The sequence below is a fragment of the Muscardinus avellanarius genome (assembly GCF_963383645.1).
Source record: "Muscardinus avellanarius genome assembly, chromosome: 19".
NCBI lineage: Eukaryota > Metazoa > Chordata > Mammalia > Rodentia > Gliridae > Muscardinus > Muscardinus avellanarius.
The window spans coordinates 20,375,998-20,402,385 of NC_137805.1; the positions used below are offsets into that span (position 1 = coordinate 20,375,998).

The window sequence follows — 26,388 nt, forward strand, 5'->3', positions numbered from 1 at the left end:
TTTCCGCAGGTGAACTGCCTATGCCGAGGGTGAGGCAGGTGGGGTGGCTGGTGCACATCCCTCATGGGTGGGCGGAGTTGACCCCAGGTAAGGGGCACTGGTAGGTCACAGGGCGAACGCCAGCGGCTGCCCTTGGAGCCCAGGACGAGAACACAGGCAGAAGACTCAACCCCACTCTGCCCTGAGGCCACCATTGATGAAGGCCTGGCCACCAGAGGTACATAATGGCTGCCTCCCTCCAGGAAACAGGCCTTGGAAACTCGGCAGCAGGGAGCCCGTGGATGTGAACTCCCGGTGCACACAGGAGGAGGGCGGGACAGCTTTCTGAGGCTCTCCACTCGCCTTCTGCGATAACCATCCCACCAGCACCGGTGGGAAACAGGCTCAAAGCCTCAACTCAGCACTAAACAGCCACTGCAGATTTCCCAAAGCAACACCACTGAGACAGCACACCGAGACGTCTGACTTCAAAAGGCCCAGAAGCACCGGGGGCTGTCTCGGTCTTGGGCTCACCCTCCAGCAACAGAGCTGGAAACTTGGAAACTTTAATCTCAGCTCAAAACTTTGATAAAATACCCAAAGGGCAAGAGGGTGAAGAAGGGCAGCTGTCTCTTATGAAGAAACAACGCGACAAATGTGGCTAATGTAGAGCCCCATGAGCATTTGGGACAGCTTTAAAACTGCTGTGTGTGTGTGTACGTGTGCGCGTATGTGTAGATGACGTGCGTGTGTGTGCGTGAGCGCGTATGTGTGCGTGTGTGTGTTGCAGAGATTGAACCCAGAACTCAGGGGCATTTTACCTCCAAGCTACACCTCCTGCCCTTTTTTTTTTTTTTTTTTTGGTGGTACTGGGGGTGGAACCCAGAGGCTTTCTACCTCCGGGCTATACTCCCAGCCCTTTTTTATATTTTATTTGGAAACAGGGTCTCACTAAGTAGCTGAGGCTGGCTTCGAACCCGTGTGATCCTCCTGTCTCAGCCTCCCAAGCGCGGGGATTACAAGCGTGCGCCACCACGCCCAGCTTTATTTTTTAATTTTTATTTTGAAACAGGGTCTCACTGAGTTGCAAAGGACCTCACTAAATAGCTGAGGCTGTCCTTGAACCAGCCTCCTGTCTCAGCCTCCCAAATGCTGGGATTACAAGCCTGCGCCACCACACCCAACATCCAGGAGCATTCTACCTCCAAACTATACCCCAACCTTTCTTATTGTTTAGTCTGAAACAGGTCTCAGTAGGCTGTTGAGAGTCTCGCCCCATTGCTAAGGCTGGTCTCCAACCTGAGAGCCTCCTCTCTCAGCCTGCCAAGCACTGGGATTATAGGTATGAGCACTGCGCCTGGCTCACTCCAATTTTTAACAGTAGTGAAACCCAGACTACAAGCAGTTCTGAGAAGGTAGAGTTCAGGGGTGCAAAGGTAAGCGGCTCGTTAAGACAGGAGCCAGCCTTCACGGGACCTCCCACCAGGGCCCCCAGTGCAAACCGAGTGCTTGCAGGCGCGGCTCAAGGGAGTGGCCCGGCCACAAGGCAGAACAGGCCCACTGGCTGAGCTGAGCCCGCGTCCTTTCTTAGGACACACCCTGATGTGGTGTGGTGCAGAGTGTCCCCGGAAGGGGCTCACATATTGACAATGCTAAATGTCCAGAGGGGAGATAACTGAGTCACGAGGCTCCAACCTCCCCAGGGCACAAACGTGCTGCTGCCTAATGGACGTCTTGGGCAGAAAGGCAGGCGGTGGGTCACTGGGAGTGGCCTGGGCACTAGATGTGCGTCTTCGGCCCCTCACCTTGCTTTCTCTCTACGTCCTGTGGTTCTCAGATGTGACTCAGCCTACCACAAATAAATCTTCCTCTAGGTTGTGGTCGTCAAGTGTACGGCAGTAAAAATGCCAGGTGTGGTGGCGCACACTAGTAATCCCAGCATTTGGGAGTCTGAGACAGGAGGATCGAGGTTCATGGACAGCCTCAGCTACTACTTAGTGAGGCCCTTTGCAACTCAGTGAGACCCTGTTTCAAAATAAAGAATAAAAAAAAATAGGACTTGAGGTGTAGGTTGGAGGTAGAATGCCCTTGGGTTCCATCTCTAGTACCACAAACAAATAAATTGAACTGGGGGTGTAGCGCAGAGATAGAATGCCCCTGACGTGGTGTGATTGTACACGCTTGTAATCCCAGTACTTGGGAGGCTGAGACAGGAGGATTGCAGGTTCATGGCCAGCCTCAGCAACACACACACACACACACACACACACACACACACACTCACTCACTACTCTCCTACTGGGGCCTTCTTTGGTTCGACCACTGGTAGAAGCAAATGACACCATGTTCACTCTGACACACACGGTTCTTTCTTACACATGTGCGCTCACACACACATCCACAGAGTCAGCAAAGCATGGTGGCACATGCCTGTAATCCCACTATGTGGGAAGCTGACACAGGAGGTTAGTGGCCAACCTCAACAACTGAGCAGACTCTCAGCAATTCAGCAAGGCAGCCCTATTTAAAAATTAAACAAATAAACATGCATACACGTGTGCCCTCACACACACCTGCACTCGCATGCGGATAAGCTCTGCCAGGAGCCAAGGTTCACACACTGAGGACAGGAAGCCACACATTGCCGCAGCCTGGGAAGTCCTTGTGGGCAGGATTTTCTCGAATGTTCTAGAGAACAAACCAGCTTTTGTGCCCTCTGCTTAGGTCTGTCTCGCACACTGACCCCACACAGGGCTGGGCTCAGCAGGCCAGAGCCATGGTCAGGAGCCAGGTCTCCTCCCTGGCTCCTCTGCCTGCTGGGCCAGTGGAGGTCACTCAGCAGCCCTTCTCAGGGCCTCCAGCATCTCAGTCATGCATCCGGGCAAAAGAGGCCTCAGCTGGTATAAGGCAGAGCCAGGGTCTCCCTGAGGCCCGCAGCTGACAGTGGGGTCCTCTGCGTCTGAAGAGCGGGACTCTGCATGTTAGCTGTGCCTGCTCCTCTTAGAAAGGACAACCAGAGGTATGCTTCTGGACTACGGGGCTCAGGCAGGACAGGAGGGACCTGCTCCATCCCACCCACAACCCTGGCCTCGAAGCCCCGCGCCCACAGGCCTCAGCCCAGCTCTGGCATGGCCCAGGTGAGGAGCACCGCTCAAGGCCCAGAACCTACTTGATTTTCTTCTCCGTCAGCTGCTCCAGGGCAGAGTGGCAATCATCCATCTCTTTCACAAACTCCAGGTTCCTCTTCTCAGCTCGCTCCAGGTCCTGCCTTGCTTTGTCTCGCTCCTGCACCAGCAGCTCTGCCTGCCCTCTGTCACAGGAAGGAGACAGGCAGGTGAAGGGTGACCTGGGCCTGCTGTGGGTGCATGAGCCCCGTCTATTCAAATGATGAAAACGGCCGCACTAACAGGGACCTCACTGCCCCACAACTACCTCCTGGGGTACCTTCCACACTGCTGTGCCCATTCACAGATGGTCTACTAGAAATGAGAGAGGAAGGTACACCAAATGGTCTGCCATGGGAAGTTTCTAGAACATTTCTAAGCACAGGGAATGTGATCCTAGAGCTCTGCAGAATGCCACACATCTACACAGATTCAGGATGTGTGAGACTTTATTTATTTATTATTGTTGTTGTTGTTTGTTTTGGTGGTACTGGGGTTCCTTGAAGCTCTTCTAACTCCGGGATACACTCCCACGGGCTACACTCCCAGACCTATTTTTTAACCTTTTCATTTGGAAACAGGGTCTCTTAAGCCAGCGAGGCTGGCTTCGAACCAGCGCGATCCTCCTGTCTCCGCCTCCCAAGCATGGGGATTACAAGCGTGCGCCACCACGCCCCGCAAGGATGTGTGAGATTTAGCGGTGGGCCCTCCTGTCTGCAGCTGGGCCAAGAGTCCTTGGATCTCTGGCACCTAACCCAGGCACAGATGCACGAAGGGAAGGAGGCAGCCGGCTGTGGCCATCCCTGGGGGCCTGCCCATGCCGACTTCTGAGGGAGTGCATGTGGGCCTCTCCGAGCACACGGTGATTTGTTGGTGTGACTTTGGAGCACCCGCTATTCTGGAGGCTCTCTCCACTGAGGGACACCGGGCACCCCGCCCCTCTCTCCCTTTCTCTGGTTCTGTCTGTAGAGCTGTTGAGGTCAGAGGCTCATCTGTCAGTGCCTGACAGGCTTCAGTCTCTAGAATCGAAGTCGTGGTTTCTGTCAATCTTTCCTGCAGCTTTGGAACATCAATAAGAACACAAAAACAGTCTCAACTGTTTAGTAGATGGGCACCTGGACGGCCAGCGAAAGCAAAGCCCAACCCAGTTGGGACGGAACGTCTTCCTAGCCTACCTGTTGCTCTGCAGGTGGGCTTCCTTTCTCTTTCGCTGCCCAAACCCAGGAGTCCTGGCTGCTCTCAGAAGGTCAGTGGCCAGATGGAGGGCTCTCACCTCCACCCCAGTGAGTGTCAGCACCATCAAGAGGAGGGCCCAAAAGTCCAAGTCCTGTTCTGGACCTTGCTAAAAGGATGAGGACCCTGGCATATAAATGTCTGAGCTTGTCTCCATGTATGAGGAGGGACTTCAACTCTGTGGACACAAGTTCTCTAGGAGCAGCCAGGGAACACTGCTGGGTTCTCGACCACCCCCACCTGGGCCCAGGGACACACCGGCCCCCACTGCTCTAGTGGCTCTTTTCTCGCCCCCACTCCAAGCTCTTTCTAATGGAGCCAGAGAGCAGGAGGCTGGTAGTACATGGAGCCCCCACTTCAGGAGTGGCCACAGACCAGGCAGGGAAGGCACTGGACTCCCCTGGAGGCCGGCCTAGCCTGCTGTACCCACACCCTGGTCCCTGGTGGCTCTTACTGTTGGAAGCTCAGCTCCTGGCGGTAGCAGGCCAGGGCCGCCTGCTGGACAACACCGTCAACTGTGAGGAGCTCATTGTCGAGGGCCCAAGTCAACTCCAAGAGGTTCACCTTCTCATCCACACTGAAGTCCAGGCTCTGCAAATGCAGGTAGCAAGCCCCAGTGGGCACCAGAGGACGAGGGACTTCCCAAACACACTTCCTCACTCTCCCTAGGGCAGGCCAGGGACCTCGACCCATACTGGCTATTGTACCAGAACCAGAAAAAGAAAAAGGAAAGCTGGATGGGCACAGTGGTGTGTGCTTGAATCCCAGTACTTAGGAGGCCGAGACAGAAGGATCACAGGTTTGCAGCCAGCTTCAGCTACTTAGTAAAGGCCCTCAGCAACTTACTGAGACCCTATTTAAAAATAAAATATAAAATAGGACTTGGGTGTAGCTTAGAGGTAGAGCCCCCATCAGGTTCAATCCTTAGTGCCACAGTAAAAGAATGAATGAATGAATAGGCTGGGTGTAGGATGCCCATAGATTCAGTCTCCAGTACCAAAATAAGATTCAAGTCCTGAGGGTAGACTCTGAGACTCATGAGGACAGTCTATGGGAGGCTGAAAGAGGAGGCTGATGAGGAGGAAGGCCCTCCGGACACCAGACCCTGACAGGAAGGGTCGGCGGGGAGCAGGCACTGTGGGAAGGAGGCACCCATCAGGAATGCCAGCGACACCCAGTGAGACCTCTTCCTCACTTCTGTGGAACCCCTTCTTTCATGTGGCAATGAAGGGATGTGTGTAGGGCACCAGAACTTATTTTCAATTAGACCTTTTCTCTGTATTTATTACCTTTTAAGCTGGGCCTGGTGGTGCACACTTGTAATCCCAGTACTTAGAAAGCTGAGAGGAGGATTGCAAGTTTAAGGCCAGCCAGCCTCAGCAATCTAGCAAGACCTTCAGCAACTTAGTGAGACCCTCAACCACTTAGTTGAGACCCCTGGGGCTGGAAGTATAGCTCAGAGGTAGAATGACCCTAGGTCAATCTCCAATATACCCCCTAAAAAACTTTATTATCTTTTAAATTTAAAATTTTCTATTTTCTTTTTGTGTGTGTGTGTGTGGTACTGGGGATGGAACCTAAGGTCTCACTGAGTTGCAAAGAGTAACTAAGTAGCTGAGCCTGTCCTCAAATTGCAATCCTCCTATCTCGGTCTCCCAAATTCTGGGATTACAAGTGTGTGCCACCACACCCGGCTTAAAATTTTCTATATTCTAAAAGCAAAAATTTAAGAAAAAACAACTCCTCAAAGCCTTCCCTGCATAGGATTCTCTGCAAGTGGTATGTGTTCTGGTACAGGGTACTCCATCCACCCTCCTCCATTGACACACTGTCCCTCATCTGCTCCCTGCCACTCAGATACCACCCACCAGGGTAGCCACAAAAGGCAAGTTCCAACCTGCAAGATATCCCTGCCATTCCGGACCCCCTCTTGTGCCCACACAGAGATGATCTGCTCTGGGAAGGCAAAGCCACTGCCGTCATCGACGCTGGAGAAGAGGCACGGGCCAGAGCACACGGACACGAGGGACGAGGTGGTGGTGGTGGTGTGGCAGCCGCTCTCCTCCAGGACCTGTGCAGTGGGAAAGGAGACCCCTGAGGCCCTCTGCACTCAGCAGCCTGGCCTAAAACAAGAACGACTCTTGAGACTGTCCTTGGCCAGAGAGAGGAGGTGTGAAGTGCCATGGAGTTGTCCAAGATGGCAAGGATCTTCAGGGAACAGAGCTGGGATGTGCACCCAGGGCCCCAAACACCTGAGCACCTGCTCCTATATCGTCCACCAGAGGCCTCCCACTCACACGGGCTGACCAGCAGCCCAGAGGCACATCGCCACTTGGAGAGGGACCATAGAGGGCTCTGAAGTCTCCGCTGAGTTAGTGACAGTGTACATCCAGCCTCACAGAGGGAGCGCCTGGGAGGTGACTGACCGCCAGGAAATTCCAGGATGAGAAAAGAGACAACAGACAGGTGGGAAGAGAAGCAGTGGAATAGTGGAACAGGACCTCAGGCTTCCCGGGAACTCAGAGCTGCATTGCCCAGCTGAGCCCTGAGGGAGCTTTACAAGGAAGATGGACAAACCTCTCAGCCAAAAAGCTGCCCAGTGTTTGAGTTGTGAGACCTGAAAAGGCAAGAGTGGCCCTACTGCTTCCTTCCCAACAAGCCTCCGCACGGGGCACCACCGGCCAAGGGAAGGTGGTCTGCAACCAGGAGCCTCTGCTGCCCACAGCCAGCAGCCTGGCTTCCAGGCTACGTGTGTGTTTACAGTGGGTGCCCGTGTACGTAATGTGTGTACACGGAGCGCGCAGGTGTACACAGTGGATGAACACAGACAGTGGGTGTGTGGGTATACAGCTGCGTGCATGTACAGGGGAAATGTGTTACATGGTGGGTGTGCATGTATGCAGTGTGTGTATACAATGTATATGCATGAACCGTGGATATGTGTGTGCATGTGGTATGTGTATACAGTGGGTGCACAGGTGCAGTGGGTGTGGATGTGTATACAGTGGGCACACGTGTGTGTGCATATGTGTACACAATGCGTGTGTGGCGTGGGGCAGCAAAGGGAGCTGCCCCGAGACTGCAGTGCCCAGGTGGATGCAGCAGCAGCTCCTTTGGGTGAAAGGGCCTTGCACACCTTCCTGAGCTCGGGACCTCCACAGCAGGCAAGGCCACCGTGGGGGGTGCCCATGGTGCCCCTCACATGTGCACCGGGCACGGGGCACTGCAGGCCTCTTGCACAGCGGCCCCAAAGCACAGGAAGGGTGGTGGCTCAGGAGGTGCCTGCCTCTCCCAGCACTGAGCGCACTTGCAGGGCTCCGCTTTGTCTGTCTCATCTGGAAGGATGGAGACTCAGCTTTCTCACCTGCTCTTGGTGACATTTGTCAGAAACTTAGATTCTCAAATCGACCCACCCCGGCAGAGGACAGTGCTACCAGTCCTATGCCACACCCACCAGCAAAGAAACATCTGCACCACGGCACACACAGAGCAAGCCTGCTCCCCTGTCCTGGTGCTGAGAAAAACATGGCACTGGGCCAGTCGCCGAGAAAGCCACCACTTACACAGCTGCCGTGGAGACACGGCATTTATAAAAGGCGGCATCGGGATGCAGGACAGGAACTTCAGCTGAGGCACACAAAGGGCTAACCCTAGACAGGCTCCCAGGAAGCCTCCCGCAGTCCAGAAGACGCACTGAGGAACTCCAGGTCTCTGCACAGAGTGTTACCCTCGGAACCCCTGAAGCGGACACCCAAACTGCCTCCAGCCGACAAATGAATCTGAAGCTTAGAAAAGAGGAGTAGCTACCCAGCGCCACACAGCCAGGGAAGAACACAGCCACGTGGCCTCCCGTGGCCACAGGACCCTTAGTCATCTACTGCTGGGGTCTGAGCGTCTGAGATTTAATTGTCCCATTTTTACCTGGTAATGAGACCAGGGCCTGCTGGATTTGACCAGGGTGGAAGATTCCAGAAATGAAGTGGGCTCATGACTGAAGAGGCCAAGCTGGAATTCTGCAAGACTCACTCTGCCATCTCCGTCTCGATCCAGTTTATTGAACAGGTCTTCCAGTTCCTAGACAGAAGCCACCAGCTTCAGCTGCCAGGGCCACCTCCCCTCCTCCCTCTGGCTCCAAGCACCCAGCAAGGGCGATCTGTCACTCCCATCTAACCAGAGCCATCCTCCCTGCTTCTCTGCTTGGCTTCATGCCGTTGCGAACGGACAGCACCTGGTGTCCACACTCAGATACACAGTGTCCAGTGGGGCAGGGAGTCACTGGACACTGAGAAGGCACACACAGGATGCCTGGCTTGGCCCCTTGCTCACAGGCCAGCAAAGGCCAGCAGGGCTGCAAACAACTTTCACGGGGTGAGACCTGCCCATGCCTGCCAACAACGGTTCACACAGCCGCTGCAGACACAGGCACCTGAGCCCCACCGCTGGGTCCGGCTGCAGAAAGGGCCACATGGAGAGGGGAAAGGTGTCCATCCCAGGCAGACGGGCCTATGAGTGAAGGGAAGCGGGGGCCCTGCACACTCCAGCACGGAAGAGGTTTGAGAGCCTGAGCTAGTTGTCAGAGGTAGCTCTCCAAAGTGTCGGGAATGCCGGGCGTGGTGGCGCACGCTTGTAATCCCTGCGCTTGGGAGGCGGAGACAGGAGGATCGCGCAGGTTCGAAGCCAGCCACGCTGGCTTAAGAGACCCTGTTTCCAAATAAAAGAAAATATAAAAATAGGCCTGGGAGTGTAGCCCAGAGGTAGAAAGGCTTCCAGGAACCCCAGTACCACCAAAAAAAAAAAAAAAGTGTCGGGAATTTAGTTTTGGGCCAAGACACTGGGAGGTCAAGGAATTTTAGACCAGGAGGCGTTAGAACTGCTTCAGTGTCTGAAGGGTGAAGGGACTTTCCAGACCTAACACTGAACATGCTGCTGGGGTGGCCCCTAGGCCCCTTACCACTTTCTCAAGTCCATGGAGCCCAATACTCTGGCAGACCACAGCCAGCTCCTGCTCATCCAGGTGTCCGCTGCTGCCGACTCCCAGCTCTTCCCAGATGCCCCGGACCTGGCTCTCAGGTGTACTGAAGGAGGGGCTGCAGGTCTTCCTGCAACTCGAGAAGATCTCAGAGCCCCAGGTTTGCAGCTGGCCTGAAGCAAGGGGGAGTCACAGTGAAATCCCAACAAATATACAATGGGATATCTAGCCTTAAAAAGAAAGAAAAGAAGCCAGACGTGCTGGTGCACACTTGTAATCCCAGCATTTGGGAGGCTGAGACAGGAGGATCCAAGTTTGTGGACAGCCTCAGCTACTCATTGAAGCCCTTTGCAACTCAGTGAGACCATGTTTCAAAAAAAAGAATAAGAAATAGGCCTCGGGGTATAGCTCAAAGGTAGAATGTTCCTGGGTTCCATCCCCAGTACCGGAAAAAAAAAAAAAAAAAAAAAAAAGAAAGGAAAAAATGTCGCTATTTGTGACAACATGGAGAAACCTAGAGAACACTGCAAAGTGAAATAGGCCAGACAGGGGAGGACAAAGATGGCATGACCCCACTTATATGTGAAATCTGAAAATAGGTGGGTCGGGCGTGGTGGTGCACACCTGTTACCCCAGTACTTGGGAGGCTGACAGGAGGATCTCAGGTTCAAGGGCAGCCTCAGCAAGTAGTGAGACGCTCAGCAACCTAGTGAGACCCTGTTTCCAAATAAAAATTAAAAACTAGGACTGGGGGTGTAGCTCAGAGGCTGAATACTCCTGTGTTCAATCCTCGGTACCACAAAATATAAAATAAAAATGGGTGGAATGCTTGGTAACACAGACCTTCAGTTAAAGGTGGCAAATACTGGAGGCCTGCTGCGGTAGTAGTGACCATAGTTACGAGCCTCACATTCAGGACCTGCGATGTGCCGAGAGGGGACTGTGAGCGTTCTCACCACACATGCAAGAGCAAGTAATATGTGAGGCGAGACTGCTAATCGCCTCTCAAACCCCACACGGCACCACTTAAATATATGACAGTTTCATATGTCTAGCATGTATAGCTGGGGGAGGAACCCCGCAACAGGGCGCCCTGCGCTCCCAGGGGAGCATTTGGGAAGCACATTGATGCTGGACATTTACTCTGGTTAGGAACTTATTCCTGTGGCTGTGCCCAATCCAACAACCCAGCTACTTGAGTTTTCAAAGACCTGGTCAAAGGCAGACAACAGTAACAGGAGGCCCTGGTGTTACCTTGGGCCTCAAATAATTCACTCTGAGGCTCTTTAGCATTCTCGGCTTCTTCATCTGATTTGAGACTCTGGAAAACATAAAAGGTTGTGAGTCCCCACTGGGCAGCACCAGGAATAAATAGAATGGGATGTTTCAAGAGAAAGAGGGCCCTGCAGGAGATCTGCCGGACAGGAGCCCCAAGCTGAGGCCTCGCAGGCATGGTCCCGCTGAGGTCTGCAGTGCCCTCCAGGACGTCTAGGAAGTGAAGGGTCCAGACCAGGGCCCTGGAGCTCGCTCAACCCTCTATACCTGAGACATTTAAGAAGAGAATAAAGAAGAGAGGTCCCAGATGTTGATGTTGTCCAGGAGTATTGACATTTGTTAATGTCCTGAAGGAAGAGACATTAACATATAAATGTATGTGGGTTTTCCCCCACTCCACAAATAGTCAAGATAGCCAGGCGGGCGTGGTGGCGCACACTTGTAATCCCCGCGCTTGGGAGGCTGAGACAGGAGGATCGCACAGGTTTGAAGCCAGCCTCAGCTACTTATCGAGGCTCTCAGCAACTTAGTGAGACCCTGTTTCCAAATAAAATATAAAATAGGTCTGGGAGTATAGCCTGGAGGTAGAAAGCCTCTGGGTTCCACCTCCAGTACCACCAAAAACAAACAAAAAAACAAATAGCCAAGATATACAGTAAGCCAGGTGGAATACACCATAATCCTAGTACTTGAGAGGGACCAGCCTCAGCAACTTAGTGAGACTCTGTTTCAAAACACAAAATAAAATAGGGCTGAGGTTATAGCTCAGAGGTAGGTTCAATCCCCAGTAACACACACACACAAGCTAATCAACATAAGTCACAGAGCTCTTATTAAAGATATGTCCCCAATACAGCCCCATCTGTCAGAAGTTGACATCTCAGAGGGTAGGAAACAGGAACTTTCTGGAATCCTTAAAAACTAGGTCTAATGAGTCCATGAGTAACTGGGAAACTGGGGACCTGCCCACAGAGGCTGTGGCAGCTGGACTCCGAGCTGACTCCAGACACCAGCAGCAAGTGCTTTGCAGGCCGGGGCACGTGCCAACTCCAGCGGCCTGGGGAGGCACGTGGCCCACGTTCAGGTGTGAGTGTGTGGGCCTTGGTATGCGCACGTTCCTAACCTTCAGGATACACCAGAAGCATTTTTCTCCCTCAGCACATTAACATTCACTCTGGTGAAGCCACAGAGACTACTGCCTTCTTGCTGTGGGAGGTCAAGTGGTGGTGAGCGGGGCAAGGCAGAGTCAGGGATTCAGGGATGAACTTGATGGCCCCAGTCTGAAGGACAGCGCTCTTTAGCGAAGATTACCCCCAAAGACAATCGGATCCAAGGCAAAATGATTCGCCACCCCGAAGTGAAGCCTAGGTACAGGCACTTAAGACGCTAGGAGTGCTACAGCCTCCCACGTCCTCGGTGACCACATGCTACGGACAGAAACAAGTGGAGACTGCTTCTGATGGTGCTGGGAGCCCGAGGTGGCATGCTAGGCTAACCCACCTCCACGCTGTCCAGAGATGCAGCATGTCGGAGCTGGCTCTTCGGGCTGGCCTTGGCTTGCTGTTCTGGCCCGGGCTTGGCTTCGGTGGCTGAGTCCCACTGCTCAGGCCGGCTCTGGCGGCCATACCTCTTCGAGCCACTCACATATTTTGGTGGGACAGCACAGGAGGCAGCTAGATAGAAAGCAGGAGATATGGCGGGTCCTCAGAAGTGGGCTCTGGGCCACTCGTGCTGATGGACCACACAAGAGTGTGAACCACAGATGTGCTGTTATGCACACAGAAAACATCTGGAAAAACACAGGAAATGGTTAGCATTGGCTCTCCTGTCACCTGGGGAACTGAGGAAGCCAGGACAGAGATGGGGACTTTCCACTAAACCCCATGTACTGTTTACAATTTTCAGGCATATTTTGCTTCTGTTTATGAAATAAAAAGATGAATACAAAACCTAGCTTTAGCTGGGCACAGAGGCACACACCTGTTATCCCAGTACTTGGGAGGCTGAAACAGGAGGATCCTAGGTTCAAGGACAGTCTCAGCAAGTAGTGAGATTCTCAGCAACCTAGTGAGACCCTGTTTCAAATAAAAAGTAAAAGGTGCTGGGGGTATAGCTTGGAGGTAGAAAGGCCCTGGGTTCAATCCTCAGTACTGCAAACTGCTCCCTACCCCCCAAAAACAAATCTAGCTCTGGAGCCCTGGTGACTATTCCCACCACAATGGGGCTGGGGGTGTGGACCAAAGACGCAGCCCAGGAATTTCTGCAGGCTTGAAGTCTGGGGCCCCGTTGAGGCAAGGCCTGACAAGGAAACTGAAGAGTGCTTTATGGCAGACATGACTTGGGCCGAAAGAAGAACTGGGGCAGAGAAAGCACATGGGACAGGCACTGAGGTCTGATGGGGAGGAGGCTGAGTCCACTCGAGACAGCATGGTGTTCAGAGTGGTCAAGATCAGTGAGGTGATGCTAGGACACCCCCAGAAACAGCCACTGGCAGGCCTGGCCTAGCCAGCGCTGCCCAGCAAAGACAGTGCTCATGAGACATATAATGAAATCTTCCGGGCCAGTGGAGAGAAGAGTATGTGGGTAACAATGGCCAGCATCAGGAGAGGCTCTCCGTGGACCTGCCCCTGGTGACCGGCATCAGAAGAGGCTCCATGGACCTGCCCCAGGTGACCAGCATCAGGAGAGGCTCCATGGGCCAGCCCTAGGTGACCGGCATCAGGAGAGGCTCCATGGACCAGCCCTAGGTGACCGGCATCAGGAGAGGCTCCATGGACCAGCCCTAGGTGACCGGCATCAGGAGAGGCTCTCCATGGGCCTGCCCCTGGTGACCGGCATCAGGAGAGGCTCTCCATGGGCCTGCCCCTGGTGACTGGCATCAGAAGAGGCTCCATGGACCTGCCCCAGGTGACCAGCTGCTGTGCAGCTCCTGCTCTGCTCTGCCTTCCGTGAGCAGGAGACCCGGCGAGACAGGGACTCGCCCCTCCCACCCGCCAGAGGCTCCCTGAGGGAGCAGATGCAGGAGACCCCGATGCCTGCAAGTTGGAGGCCACATCATCCAGGCCACTGGGGAGAAGAAACTCGGGGTGCTTGTGACTCCCTGGGCCCCCGGGCCTGCCACAAGGGACACCCTGGGACCACCTGGATGGAATTATAGGTGTACACCACTTGCCTGGCTTGGATTAATCATCTGATGGACCGCTGAGAAGGGATGGGACCTGCAGGCAGGTGGGGCATGGCTGAGGAAGTGGGTCACTGGGGACATGCCTCTAGACGAGACTTTGTCCCTGGCCCTCCTTCCTCTTCCTGGCTGCCATGTACTGACCAGCTTCCCACCACAGGCCCTCCCGCCACGATGCTTTGCCTCAGCTCAGTCCAATGCAGGGGAGTGGCCAACCACGGACAGAAACCCCTGCAATCGTGAGCCCAACAGATCTCCCTCTGCATTTCTCTTTCTTTCTTTTCATTTTTATTTTTTTTTATTTTTGCAGTACTGGGGGTGAAACCCAGGGGCATTCTACCTCCGAGCTACACCCCCAGCCCTATTTTTTATTCTTTATTTTGAAACTGGGTCTCACTGAGTAGCAAAGGACCTCACTAAGTAGCTGAGGCTGGCCGTGAACTGCAATCCTCCTGTCTCAGCCTCCCGAGTGCTGGGATGACAAGGCGTGCCTGCCTTGTCAGGCACCCTGATGACAGTGACAGAAAGCAAATTAAGAGTCCATGACAAAGTGGACGCTGGGGAGTCCCAGGTGCGTGGTCAGCTGGCCTGGCCCCTCAGAGGCCCTGGGCAGCTTGGCTCCCACCAGCACTGTGGTTCTCAGGCAGCACCTCACCCTCCCCATGCCCGTCAGCTCACTCAGTCTTGCCGGGATTCTAAGCTGCAGGCTCAGCACATGACATGATATGATACTACTTTACAGGGAAATACATGAAAGAATAAAGAAATCCTCCGTTTTTGTGTGTGCAGTGCTGGGGACTGAATCCAAGGATGCTTTGCCTCTGAGCTGCACCCTAGCTCTATTTTATTTTTTTGTTTGAAACAGCGTCTCATTAAGTTGATGAAGGCCTTGCTAGTTGCTGAGACTAACTTCAAACCTCCGATCCTCTGGTCTCAGCCTCCCTAGTACTGGGATTACAGGCACACACCACCGTGCCTAGATCCAAATGTTTCGTCCAAGCCTCCCTAGCTTGACAATGACAGAGAGTGTGGTTAGAATTTAGTTTTCAGACCGGGCAAGGTAGCATACACTTGTAATCCCAGCACCTGGGAGGCTGAGACAGGAGGATATGGGTACCGTGGCCAGCCTCAGCTACTTAGTGAGGCTATCTGCAATTTAGTGAGACCCTGTTTCAAAATAAAGAAAAAAAATTGGGCTGGGGGAGTAGCTCAGAGGTAGAATGTTCCTGGGTTCAATCCCCAATACCACACACACACACACACACACACACACACACACACACACTAGTTTTCAGAACTGCCAGGTAATACTCTGAAAGGCAACAAGTACAGAGTGAAAATAAACTAAGGAAGACAGAGGACATTCTCTCACCAGATTCCACAGAAGTGCTTTCTTCATCCAAGGGACAGATGCCTGCACTTGATGACAACACCGCCACAAAGCCTTCCTTAAATTCCTCAAAGTTAACCTGTGTGAATCCAAGTAACAGAGCAGACAGTGTTGCTTTCTACAGATCCACATTTAATATGAAAGATCCACATTTAATATGAAAGCTTTGGGTTTTTTTTTCTCAGATAAAAACTTCTGATTGTTGCCTTTTATACTGGGAACATTTATTGTACTTGATTTAAAACTAAAAAACATAATAAGGTAAAAGTCAACCATAATCTTACCACCAAATAAATGCCATAAACATTTTTTTGTGTGTGTGGCACTGGAGGTAGAACCCAGGGGCTTTCTACCTCCGGGCTATACTCCAAGACCTATTGTGTGTGTGTGTGTGTGTGTGTGTGTGTGTGTGGTACTGGGGGTGGAACCCAGAGGCTTCCTACCTCCAGGCTATACTCCCAGACCTATTTAATACTTTATTTGGAAACAGGGTCTCACTAAGTTGCCGAGAGCCTCACTAAGTAGCTGAGGCTGGCTTCGAACCTGTGAGATCCTCCTGTCTCAGCCTCCCAAGCACGGGGATTACAAGCGTGTGCCATCATGCCCGGCGCCATAAATAATTTCACAGAAGCAAATCAAGCAGCATAATGATTAAACAACAGCCAAGTATGAAAGTGTGCGTCTACAGCTCCAGCTACTCAGGAGGCTGGGAGTAGAGGGTGGCTTGAGCCCAGGAGTGAGAGGCCAGCCCAGGCAACATGCTGAGGCACGAGAGAGCGGGCGAGAGAGACAGAGACAGAGATCAAGCAGTGCAAAGCAGAGGGTTCTCGTGTCTATAAACATTAATTTACATAAAGCAAACCCCATGGTATTACTACCCCATCAAGAAAGGCCCTCCACCCTGGATCTCTTCTTGGTGAGTCCCCTGCCTTCTATTCTGACTTTGTGTGTGGATGTGTGTGTTGTGAGGGTGGGAGCTGCTGGGGTCGAATCCAGGGGCATTCTACCTGTGAGCTACACTCCCAACCCTATTTTTTATTTTTACTTGGAAACAGGGTCTTGCCAGAATTCTGAGAGCCTCACTAAGTGTCTGAGGCTGTCTTTGAACCTGCAATCCTCCTTTCTTAGCCTCTCAAGTACGGGATTACATGTGTGCCAACAGGCCTGGCTGACAAGTTTGCCTTTTTGCTGCATTTAAAATGAAGCAAAAAAAAAAAGAAAATAGTTACAGGTGCAGTAGCACACACCTGCGATCTCAGTATTTGGAGGCTAAGACAAGAGAATCAGAGGTTCACGGACAGCCTCAGCAACCTCATAAAGCCCTCTGTAATTTAGTGAGACTCTGTTTCCAAATAAAAAATTAAAAATAGGGCTGGGGGTGTAGCTTGGAAGTAGACTGCCTATGGGTTCAATCCCCAGTACCAAAAAACAAACAAAACAAAACAAAATGAAAATAGTCTCATTGAATCCTGTGGAAACAGATGTTCACCCAAGTCAAGACGGCTAGTGGGCCAGAGGTGCTGTTTTTAGCAGCGGCACATCTAAGAAGCAGACGCCACCCCATGGTCCTGCCACGAGAGCTGGTTGTGGTCCAGGGTCTAGTCACCATCCAGACAGCTGGGCTTCCTGGAGCTCACGTGTTCTCCCTGGCCTGATGGAGTGGCCAGCACCTTGGGCGTGGGCACCCTTTGTTCTAACTGTAGTTTGCATTTGTTTTTCCCTGTATTTGATGCATTTCAAGCCAGGAACTAACCTAAGACAATAACCTCTTGAGGTAATGTGAGTTGCTGCTGGATGACGTACTTACCAGGGTGAATCACTCCTAGATTCAACTGTGTTTGTAGCCACACAGCTATACCTTTCCCCACCCTACCCTGAGAACCACTAAAATATCTTTGAGTAAACAAAATACACCAACCTCTGGAAGTTACTACACCAAAAAAGTAACCATAATGAAATTCTTTCTACAATGTAGGATTTCCTGATACTAACCAAATGCCCAAGATGGTCAACCACAGAACTCTGTGCTCCTCAGGCAACAGAGTCCAATACCCACCCTCGCAAAGTGGTCATCTCCAAGAAGGGTCTGCAGCAGGATGGGTAGCTGCTCTTCCAGGTGAAGTCTATGGCACAACTGGGTCAGCTCCTCGCGGTCCAGAAAGCCCGTCCCCGTGGTGTCGCAGCTGCTGTAGATGGTCCTGAGCTGTGAGACATAGTGGTTCTCGTCTTCTTCATCCATCCCATAGCAGGCTGGTCATCCCAGAGGAAGAGAAAAGTGTTAGTCCAAGTTTCTTGTTACCCGCCATGTTCCTGCACGGTGGCACCATCAGGTCACACACATCTGGAAGGGACCCACTCCACCTCTGCAGACGGCCAGAAAACATGGCTTGGCCCACACTGGAACACCACTGCCAAGGAGCCAGCAACCACAAGGGCTGCCCAGCCTGGGAGGTCCCAAGCATGGTGCGGTGACACCAGTCAAACTCTAGATACCATACTGCAGGTCTCAGAGCGGTGGGGAAGCCCACCGGGAATCTCACAAATCTGATACCCACACTCTGTGTGAAGGCATGTGGATGGGGACACGGGAGGGAGGGGAGGGAGGAAAGGCAGGCATGCAGAGGAGGGCTGTGATGTTCACAGAGAGGCAAGGAAACAGTTGACTGCTGGGCAGGCGGGTGATGGAGACCAAGGGAAGCTTCTCACAACCAACACATTATTACCATAAAAACTAAATGGCACCATTACAAGGACAAAGAATTTTCCATTAAGGGTATTTAAACAATGGACAGATAAAAAATAGGGGGGGGAAGGAAATTAAAGGATTAACCACAGGCCAGGAGTGTTGGTCCAGATTTGTAATCCCAGCATTTGGGAGGCTGAGAAAGGAGGATCCCTGTTCAAAGACAGCCTCAGATACTTAAGTGAGGCCCTTTGCAACTCAGTGAGACCCTGTTTCAAAATAAAGAATAAAGCTGGGCTGGTGGCACATGCTTTTAAAATAAAAAAATAAAGAAAGAATAAAAAAATAAGTCTGAGGGTGTAGCTCTGAAGTAGAATGTCCCTGGGTTCCATCCCCAGTAACGGAAAAAATAAAATAAAATAATAAAATAAAACAACCCCAGGCCAGGTGGTGCATGTCTGTAATCCCAGTACTTGGGCTGCTAAGACAGGAGGCTCCCAGGTTTGTGGTCAACATCAGCAACTTTATAAGGTGACACTGTTTCAAAATAAAAAAATAACTCCTATGGTAAACAGTGAGGAGCATAAAGACATACAAACTAATGGAACAGAGCCTTGAGGGGAATTAGTAAAAATGCACTGAGCACCCGAGACTGCTGAGACAGTAAATCTCAAACTACAAACAGTGCATGAGATGATGGGGATGTTAACAGCTTGATTTCACAATGTATACACACAATGTAAACATTGCTTTTGTACACCATAAATATATATGATTTTTGTCAATTTGGGTTTTTTTTTTCCGCTACTGGGGATGAAACCCAGGGGCATCCTACCTCCGAGCTACACCCCCTGCCCTATTTTTTATTCTTTATTTTGAAACGGTCTCACTAAGTTGCAGAGGGCCTCACTAAGTAGCTGAGGCTGTCCACGAACCGTGATCCTCTGGTCTCAGCCTCACGAATGCTAGGATTACAAGCGGGCTCCCACCCTGTAGCTGATGCTGTCCGTGACATGCAAGCCTCAGGACAGAGTAGCTCATTGTAAATAATAAATACTATTTACCTGAGTACTTCAAAGGCCTCTTCAGTTTCTTCTTCTTCCAAACTGAATTATTGATTGCTCCTCAGACCCCACATATGCATAAGACATCAGACCTGAAAAGCTGGCCAGCCTTCAGGAACTAACTGCAAAGTTGGGGTATCCTGGATAAAAAAGGAACACTGGGTGTCTCAGTTTCTGAAATTGAAATGAGTAGAATTTCAATAGTTCTAATGCCCAGCATTCAGGAGGCTGAGACTGGAGGATCGCGGTCCATGGACAGCCTCAGCTACTGAGTGAGGCCCTCTCCAACTCAGTGACACCCAGTTTCAAAACAAGGAATAAAAAATAGGGCAGGGAGTATAGCTTGGAGGTCGAATGCCCCTGGGTTCCATCCCCAGACCTGCAAAAAAAAAAAAAAAAAAAAAAAAAAAAAGTTCTAATGCTATAAAGCTTAATTTTAAATTGAAACATAAACCTTGCTACCAGGTAAAGCAAGATCCTGTTTTCATCCAGGGGAAAAAATAAATAAAACCTGTTTTCAAACTAGATACTGCCCCAGAGACAGACGTCCTTGGCCGGCACTCTGCAGGACAAGGTGGCCCCCTGGAGGCTGAAGGAACCAGGTGTTGGTATGCCCTTAGTTCGTGCACACAGTGTGAGTCTGCACAGCACGTCAGAAGAATCGCCACCTCCTAAAAGCAGCCAATGTGCGTGGACCATTTGCGGATCCAGAAACAACTCCAAACATGGCCCTCCTAAAACCCTCCCACCCAGATGAACAGAGTGGAGAGCAGGCGTCTCTGGTCAATTCTTTCTGTAGGCTGCAACCCCAATGAAATACCTAAGGCAGTTTTTAGGTTCCACTGAGCAGAACGGTACCACCCCAATGGCTCTGATCTCAGTACTCAACCTGCACACTTCACAGTTCTGGGCTGTTGAGATTAATGTTTGCATTAACTGTTCATGGATTTTTCTTGCTTTTTTTTCTTAAATGTATGCTACTTATTTACTGCATACAGAGTTCTTATATATCTTAGCAATAAAGTTTGAAACCTATCTGATTTTATTTTTTAGTTTTAATTTTGTGTGTATGTGTGTGTGTGTGTGTGTGTGTGTGAGAGAGAGAGAGAGAGAGAGAGAGAGAGAGAGAGAGAGAGAGAGAGAGAGAGACAGACAGACACTGGTGACTACTGAACCAAGGGGCATTTTACCTCTGGGCTACATGCCTAGACCTATTTTTATTTATTATTTATTTATTTATTTATTTATTTTGTGGTACTGGGGATGGAACTCAGGGGCATTTTTACCTCCAAGATACACCCCCAGCCCTATTTTTTAGTCTATTTATTTGTTTGTTTGTTTTTGGTGGTACTGGGGTTCCTGGAAATCCTTCTACCTCCAGGCTACATTCCCAGACCATTTTTATATTTTTATCTGGAAACAGGGTCTCTTAAGCCAGCGAGGCTGGCTTCGAACCTGCGCCATCCTCCTGTCTCCACCTCCCAAGCATGAGAATTACAAGCCTGTGCCATGCCCGACTCATTTTTATTTTTATTTATTTATTTATTTATTTATTTATTTATGTGGGTCTGAGGATGGAACTCAGGGGCATTCTACCTCCAAGCTACACCCCCTGCCCTATTTTTTATTCTTTATTTTGAAACTGGGTCTCACTAGGTTGTGAGGGCCTCACTCAGTAGCTGAGGCTGTCCATGAACCGCAATCCTCCGGTCTCAGCCTTCCTGATTGCTGCGATTACAAGCGTGAGCCACCACGCCCTGCTACCTCTCTGTTTTTAAACCAAAGAATAAAGTTTCTGCTCTGCTTGGATGAACCTGAATTCATTCTCTTCCTGCCAGTGACTCTAGGAAAGGCACCTTCCAGGGAGGGTGAGCGACACCAGCCACCAACTTACATGGTGTTTTGATGCCAATGGTTTACTTAAGGAATATTTCAGCACAGACCTGGTGAGTAAGTGGCCGAACTATAGTCTGCCCCTGGAACTCCCTGGGCGCAGAGCGCCCCCTCCCACTTATCTGGGGTAGTGAGCCCTGCTTCCTCCCTGTCCACTGGGGCCAGGCATCCCACTGTCCAGTCAAGGTTCCGTCCCCTCCTCCATCGTGGAGAGTTGGTGATGTGGCCCATTTTTGCTTTCCCAGTTTTGACCACCTCTGTGGACACAGATGGGAGCCACAGGCCAGGCAAGGACATCTACAGAGGAGCTCTTCCTGGGTCTAGGACCACCTGACTGTCAGTCTAAACACACTGGCCTTGTTCTTTTTTTTTTTCTTTCTTTCTTTTTTCTTTTTTTTTCCTCGGGTCTCGGGATAAAACCCAGAGGCATTCGACTTCTGAGCTACACCCCCCTGCCCTATTTTTTATTATTTTTTTATTCTTTATTTTGAAACAGGGTCTCACTAAGTTGTAGAGGGCCTCACTAAGTAGCTGGGGCTGTCCGTGAATCGCGATCCTCCGGTCTCAGCCTCCCGAACGCTGGGATTACAAAGCGCGCGCCACCATGCCCGGCTCCTTGCTCATATTTTAATTTGTAACTGTCTAAAATCCCGTGTCTTGGAACTAACACTCCAAGTCAGTGAATGTTTCATGACCTTGTTTGGTCCCGTTCTTTTGTTTACATTTGAATGCCATCAGTGACCCTAATGGAGACCTGGGGTGGGGCAGCGGGATGAATGAGCTCTGAGCACGCACACCCACAGAGCAGGCCCAGCAGCTCCTCTGCATGGTGGTGGTTGGAGGCTTGAGATCCAGCATCAGACTCACCATTAACCCATTCCCCGTTCCCCCAGCATGCCCGCCTGCTGCACCTGCAGTCAACTGTGAGGTAACGTGCAGACCTCCACCCTAAAGGGTTTTCACGAAGGGATAGATGGAAGGATACTGGACAGATGGGAAGACGGTGATGAACTGGAAGTCTCCGTTGCAGTGATGCTGCTGCAGTACACTGTGCGGAAACCTGATCTGGAGAGGTTCTGGTGGACATGGCCTTTCAGATACACCTTCTGCCAGGAGCGCCGTGACCACTGAAAGTTTTGTTTTGGTGCCTGAGTCTTGCCAATAATTCTTCCACCCCCACTGGTCAATCATAGGCCAAGATTTCACTGCAGAAGATCAAACCTGAGTGTGACTTTCTGGTAATTTTCTTTTTTTTGGTACTGGGGATGAAACTCAGGGGCATTCTACCTTCAAGCTTCACCCCCAGCCCTATTTTTTATTCTTTATTTTGAAACAGGGTCTCACTGAGTGGCAAAGAGACTCACTAAGTAGTTGAGGCGTCCGCGAACCACGATCCTCCAGCCTCAGCCTCCCAAATGCTGGGATTACAAGCGTGCTGGGATTATAAGTGTGCACCACCACACCCAGCTTGCTAATTAATTTTCAATTGTATATATTCCAAACAGAAACACTGCAGTCAATGAATCACAGACAGATTTGCCCTGGCCTCAAAGAGTGTGTTTATGTAAAATTATATGAACATGGTAGCGAGCTGTATTTTTTTTTCTAAATGGCAAATGAATTAAATGTTCTTTCTTAGCTGAGTGTGGTGGTATATGCTTGTAATTCCAGCATTAGGGAGGCTGAGACCAGAAGATATGGTCTGCGGACACTTAGTGAGGCCTTTTGCAACTCGGTGAAACCCGGTTTCAAAATAAAGAATAAAAAATAGGGTAGGGGGTGTAGCTCAGAGGTCAAATGCTCCTGGGTCCCATCCCCAGACCCCCCCACACACAAAAAAAGTTCTTTTTTTAAATTTAGAAACAGTGTCTATCAAGTTGCTGAGAGTCTCATTATATTGCTGAGCCTGGCTTTAATCCCACTATTTTTCTATTTCATCCTCCCAAGTATTGGGATCACAGGTGTGCACCATCAACACCCATCTTAAATGTTAATGCCAAGCCAGGCGTGGTGGTACACACTTGTAATCCCAGTACTTGGGAGGCTGAGACAGGAGGATCACAGGTTCATAGCCAGCCTCAGCTACTTAGTGAGACCCTCTGCAACTTAGTGAGACCCTGTTTCAAAAATAAAGAATAAAAAATAGGGCTAGGGATCTAGCTTAGAAGTAGAATGCCCCTGGGTTCAATCCCTCGTACTGGGAAAAAAAAAAGTTATTTCCATTGGCAATCACATACATGCATAGAAAGCCCATCAGAAGCAAAGCATAATTGCATAATTCATTACATCATCAGTACTCTTGGTTAAATGTGATAGTTGAGCCGGGCGTGGTGGCACACGCTTGTAATCTCAGCATTTGGGAAGCTGAAACAGGAGGATCACCGTTTGCAGACAGCCTCAGCTACTTAGTGAGGCCCTTTGCAACTCAGTGAGACCCTGTTTTAAAATAAAGGATAAAAAAAGAATAGGGCTGGGGGTGTAGCTCGGAGGTGAAAATCCCTGGGTTCCATCCCTGGTACCACACAAAAAAGTGGAATTTGAGTTAACAATTCCCATTTGGCCCTTCACTAGCACGTACGTATGGACAAGATCACATAACTTCCAGCTTTTTATCAGAACTGAAAACACAAAATTGTCTTCCTAAGATAAAGAAACCACCTAGTTGCTCGATGGCACTGAGGGATGGTGGAGACCCCACTGTATTTGGAAACACCACCAATAGTGTGGGGTGTGAAATGCGCAGAGGGCCCGTCCAGATCTGGGCACTCCTGGCATCTTGGGACCTGAAACATGTCTTAACCTCTCTGACTCTGAACTCTAGGTCTGCAAAAGGAAGGCAAAAGTGCACGCAGCATAGTGAACTGCCAGTGTGACATGAGAGACTGTACTGACAGCAAGGAGACCAGGGCCTGGCCAGTGACACCCACTCAAAACAGCCACAAATGCCAAGTGGCCTGACGCCACACCCACCGCAACTGGCCCGGCCACGCTACCTGCACAAGCCTGTCCCCAACCCCAAGCCACTCCATCTCCAAGCGTCAAGGGGTACAAAAGGCCGTGACTGCAGCCAGCCAGAGGTCCCAAGAGACATGAGGTGGCTTGTCACCGCAATGACACTGTGCACAGGAGCACCCTGGGTTTCTAAAGGCTGGCCCAGGCAAAGGAGTATGCAAGGGGCCTTCCTGTTTGTTTAAGCCAGACTGAGTCCAGTATCGGACCACTAGCAGCAAAAGCAGCCTAATCTATGCACATGTATAAATGCAAAATTCTCTACTGGAGCTTAAAAAAACCCTACACTGAGCCGGGCGTGGTGGCGCATGCTTGTAATCCCAGCACTTGGGAGGCTGAGACAGGAGGATCGTGCAGGTTCGAAGACAGCTGCTCTGGTTTAAGAGACCCTGTTTCCAAATAAAATATAAAATAGGTCTGGGAGTGTAGCCCGGAGGTAGAAGGTCTCTGAGTTCCATTCCCAGTACCACCAAAAAAAAAAAAAAAAAAACCCAACATTACTTAAATAATGGTTTTCTCTACATATTATGACAACTTTGGAAAACTTCAACATAACACACATCACACATCAAAAGCATTACTCTTGCCAGGCATGGTGGCGCACACTTGTAATCCTATTTGGGAGGCTGAGACAGAAGAATCACAGTTCGCAGACAGCCTCAGCTACTTAGTGAGACCTCCGCAACTCAGTGAGACCCGGTTTCAAAATAAAGAATAAAAATTAGGGCAGGGGGTATAGCTCAGAGGTCGAATGCCCCTGGGTTCCATCCCCAGACCTGCAATAAATAAATAAATAAATAAATAAGACTAAAATATTAGGGCTGGGGGTATAGCTCAGAGGATCAATGCCCCAGGGTTTCATCCCCAATACTGCAAAAAATATTAATAAAAATAATAAAAAGCATTACTCTTTTTTTTTTTTGTGATACTAGGTATGGAACCCAGGGGTGTTCTACCTCTGAGATACACCTCCAACCCTATTTTGTTATCTTATTTTATTTTATTTATTATTATTATTATTATTATTATTATTATTATTATTATTTTCTTGGTGGTACTGGGGGTGGAACCCAGAGGCTTTCGACCTCCGGGCTCTACTCCCAGACCTTTTTTTTAAAATATTTGGAAACAGGGTCTTACTAAGTTGCTAAAAGCCTCACTAAATAGCTGAGGCTGGCTTCGAACCCGTGTGATCCTCCTGTCTCAGCCTCCCAAGAGCGGGGATTACAAGCGTGCGCCAGCACGCCCAGTGTTATCTAATTTTAAAATAGGTTCCCATTAAGTTGGAGAGGGCCTCACTAAGCTGAAGCTGGCCTCGAACTTGCAATCCTCCTGTCTCAGCCTCCCAAGTACTGGGATTACAAGCATACAAGTATGCATGACCATACCCAGCTCAAAAGCATTACTTATTGAACAAAGTTGATTCCAAAATCAGGAAACTGAGTTATAAAAGATATATCATCCCCCCCCACACACACACACAATTTGCCAGTTTCCTCTATTGGATACAAACTGACAGTCAATGAGCGACAGTTGATACACACCAGTGTTCTTCTCAAATTTGATTGCATCCGAATTACCCATAGGGCTCTGGTTTATTCCAGAAATTAGTAATGATTTTTAACTTAGAGAAGATGCATACTAGTCTTTGGGAATGAGAAGCTACGTGTGGTATTGGTCACTATCATCCTTCTGAAGTGTGAAGGACAGTCTAGAGGGTAGTGAAAGTGCAGCACAGGCTGTAGGCTCCAACTCGTACCAAAAGAGGGGAACGCCAGACGTGGAAGTGCACGTCTCAAATCTCAGCACCTGGGAGGCCAAGACAGGAGGAGCACAGATTTGAGGACAGCCTCAGGAACTCAGGAAAACCCTGTCTCAAAATAAAAAATAAAGTAGGATTGGGGTACAGCTCAGAGGTAGAATATCTCTGGGTTCAATTTCCAGTAGCGTGCGCACACACACACACAGGAGCTGGGTGTGGTTGTGCATGCTTGTAATACCAGTACGTGGGAGTCTGAGACAGAAGGTTCGCAGGGTTGAGGGCGGCTTCAGCAACTGAGCAAGGCACTCAGCAACTTTGTGAGACTATTTCAAAGATAAATAGGGCTGGGAATGTAGCTCAGAGGTAGAATGAATGCTCCTAGTTTCAATTCTCATTACACAAATAATAACAACAACAGGATTTTAAAAAGCGGATAGAAACACACTCTGGGATTCCACAGTACCATAAGAGGCCTCTGTCAAGCTTGTACAGTGACATGCCTGTAGTTCCAGTACCCACTTAATGATAGCCTGTTTCAAAATAAAAAATAAAATATGTAGTTCAGAGGTAGGATGCTTGTGGGTTCAAGCCTCAGGACCACAAAAAACTAAAGCCCCTGCTGAGCCACAGTGCCAGTCACAATCCAGGCACTCAAGGCCACCCAGAGGACACAGGAGAGAAGGCCAAGCCTCTGCTTCTCTAGACAGCTCCAGGTAGAGTCTGACCCACAGTGTTAGCCTCTGGCCGTATTAACAAAATCTCTGGCTTTGAGACTAAATTCCTCAT

At 50.3% G+C, this 26,388-nt stretch overlaps 1 protein-coding gene across 1 annotated transcript in view; it reads right to left on the reverse strand.

The window, feature by feature from the left end:
* NINL (ninein like) overlaps positions 1 to 17,436 on the reverse strand; it is a gene marked incomplete at its 3' end in the record, with an annotated part of 47,804 nt that extends 30,368 nt beyond the window's left edge. The window contains exons 1-9 of the mRNA XM_080716454.1: positions 17,248 to 17,436; positions 15,174 to 15,270; positions 12,121 to 12,293; positions 10,600 to 10,666; positions 9,328 to 9,518; positions 8,298 to 8,450; positions 6,274 to 6,447; positions 4,831 to 4,967; positions 3,149 to 3,289 (exon numbers count right to left, since the gene is read on the reverse strand). Of these exons, the coding sequence (XP_080572580.1) occupies positions 3,149 to 3,289; positions 4,831 to 4,967; positions 6,274 to 6,447; positions 8,298 to 8,450; positions 9,328 to 9,518; positions 10,600 to 10,666; positions 12,121 to 12,293; positions 15,174 to 15,270; positions 17,248 to 17,430 (1,316 nt within the window). The 5' untranslated portion in view covers positions 17,431 to 17,436. The remainder of the gene's footprint in view (positions 1 to 3,148; positions 3,290 to 4,830; positions 4,968 to 6,273; positions 6,448 to 8,297; positions 8,451 to 9,327; positions 9,519 to 10,599; positions 10,667 to 12,120; positions 12,294 to 15,173; positions 15,271 to 17,247) is intronic.
* Positions 17,437 to 26,388: the final 8,952 nt, after the last annotated feature.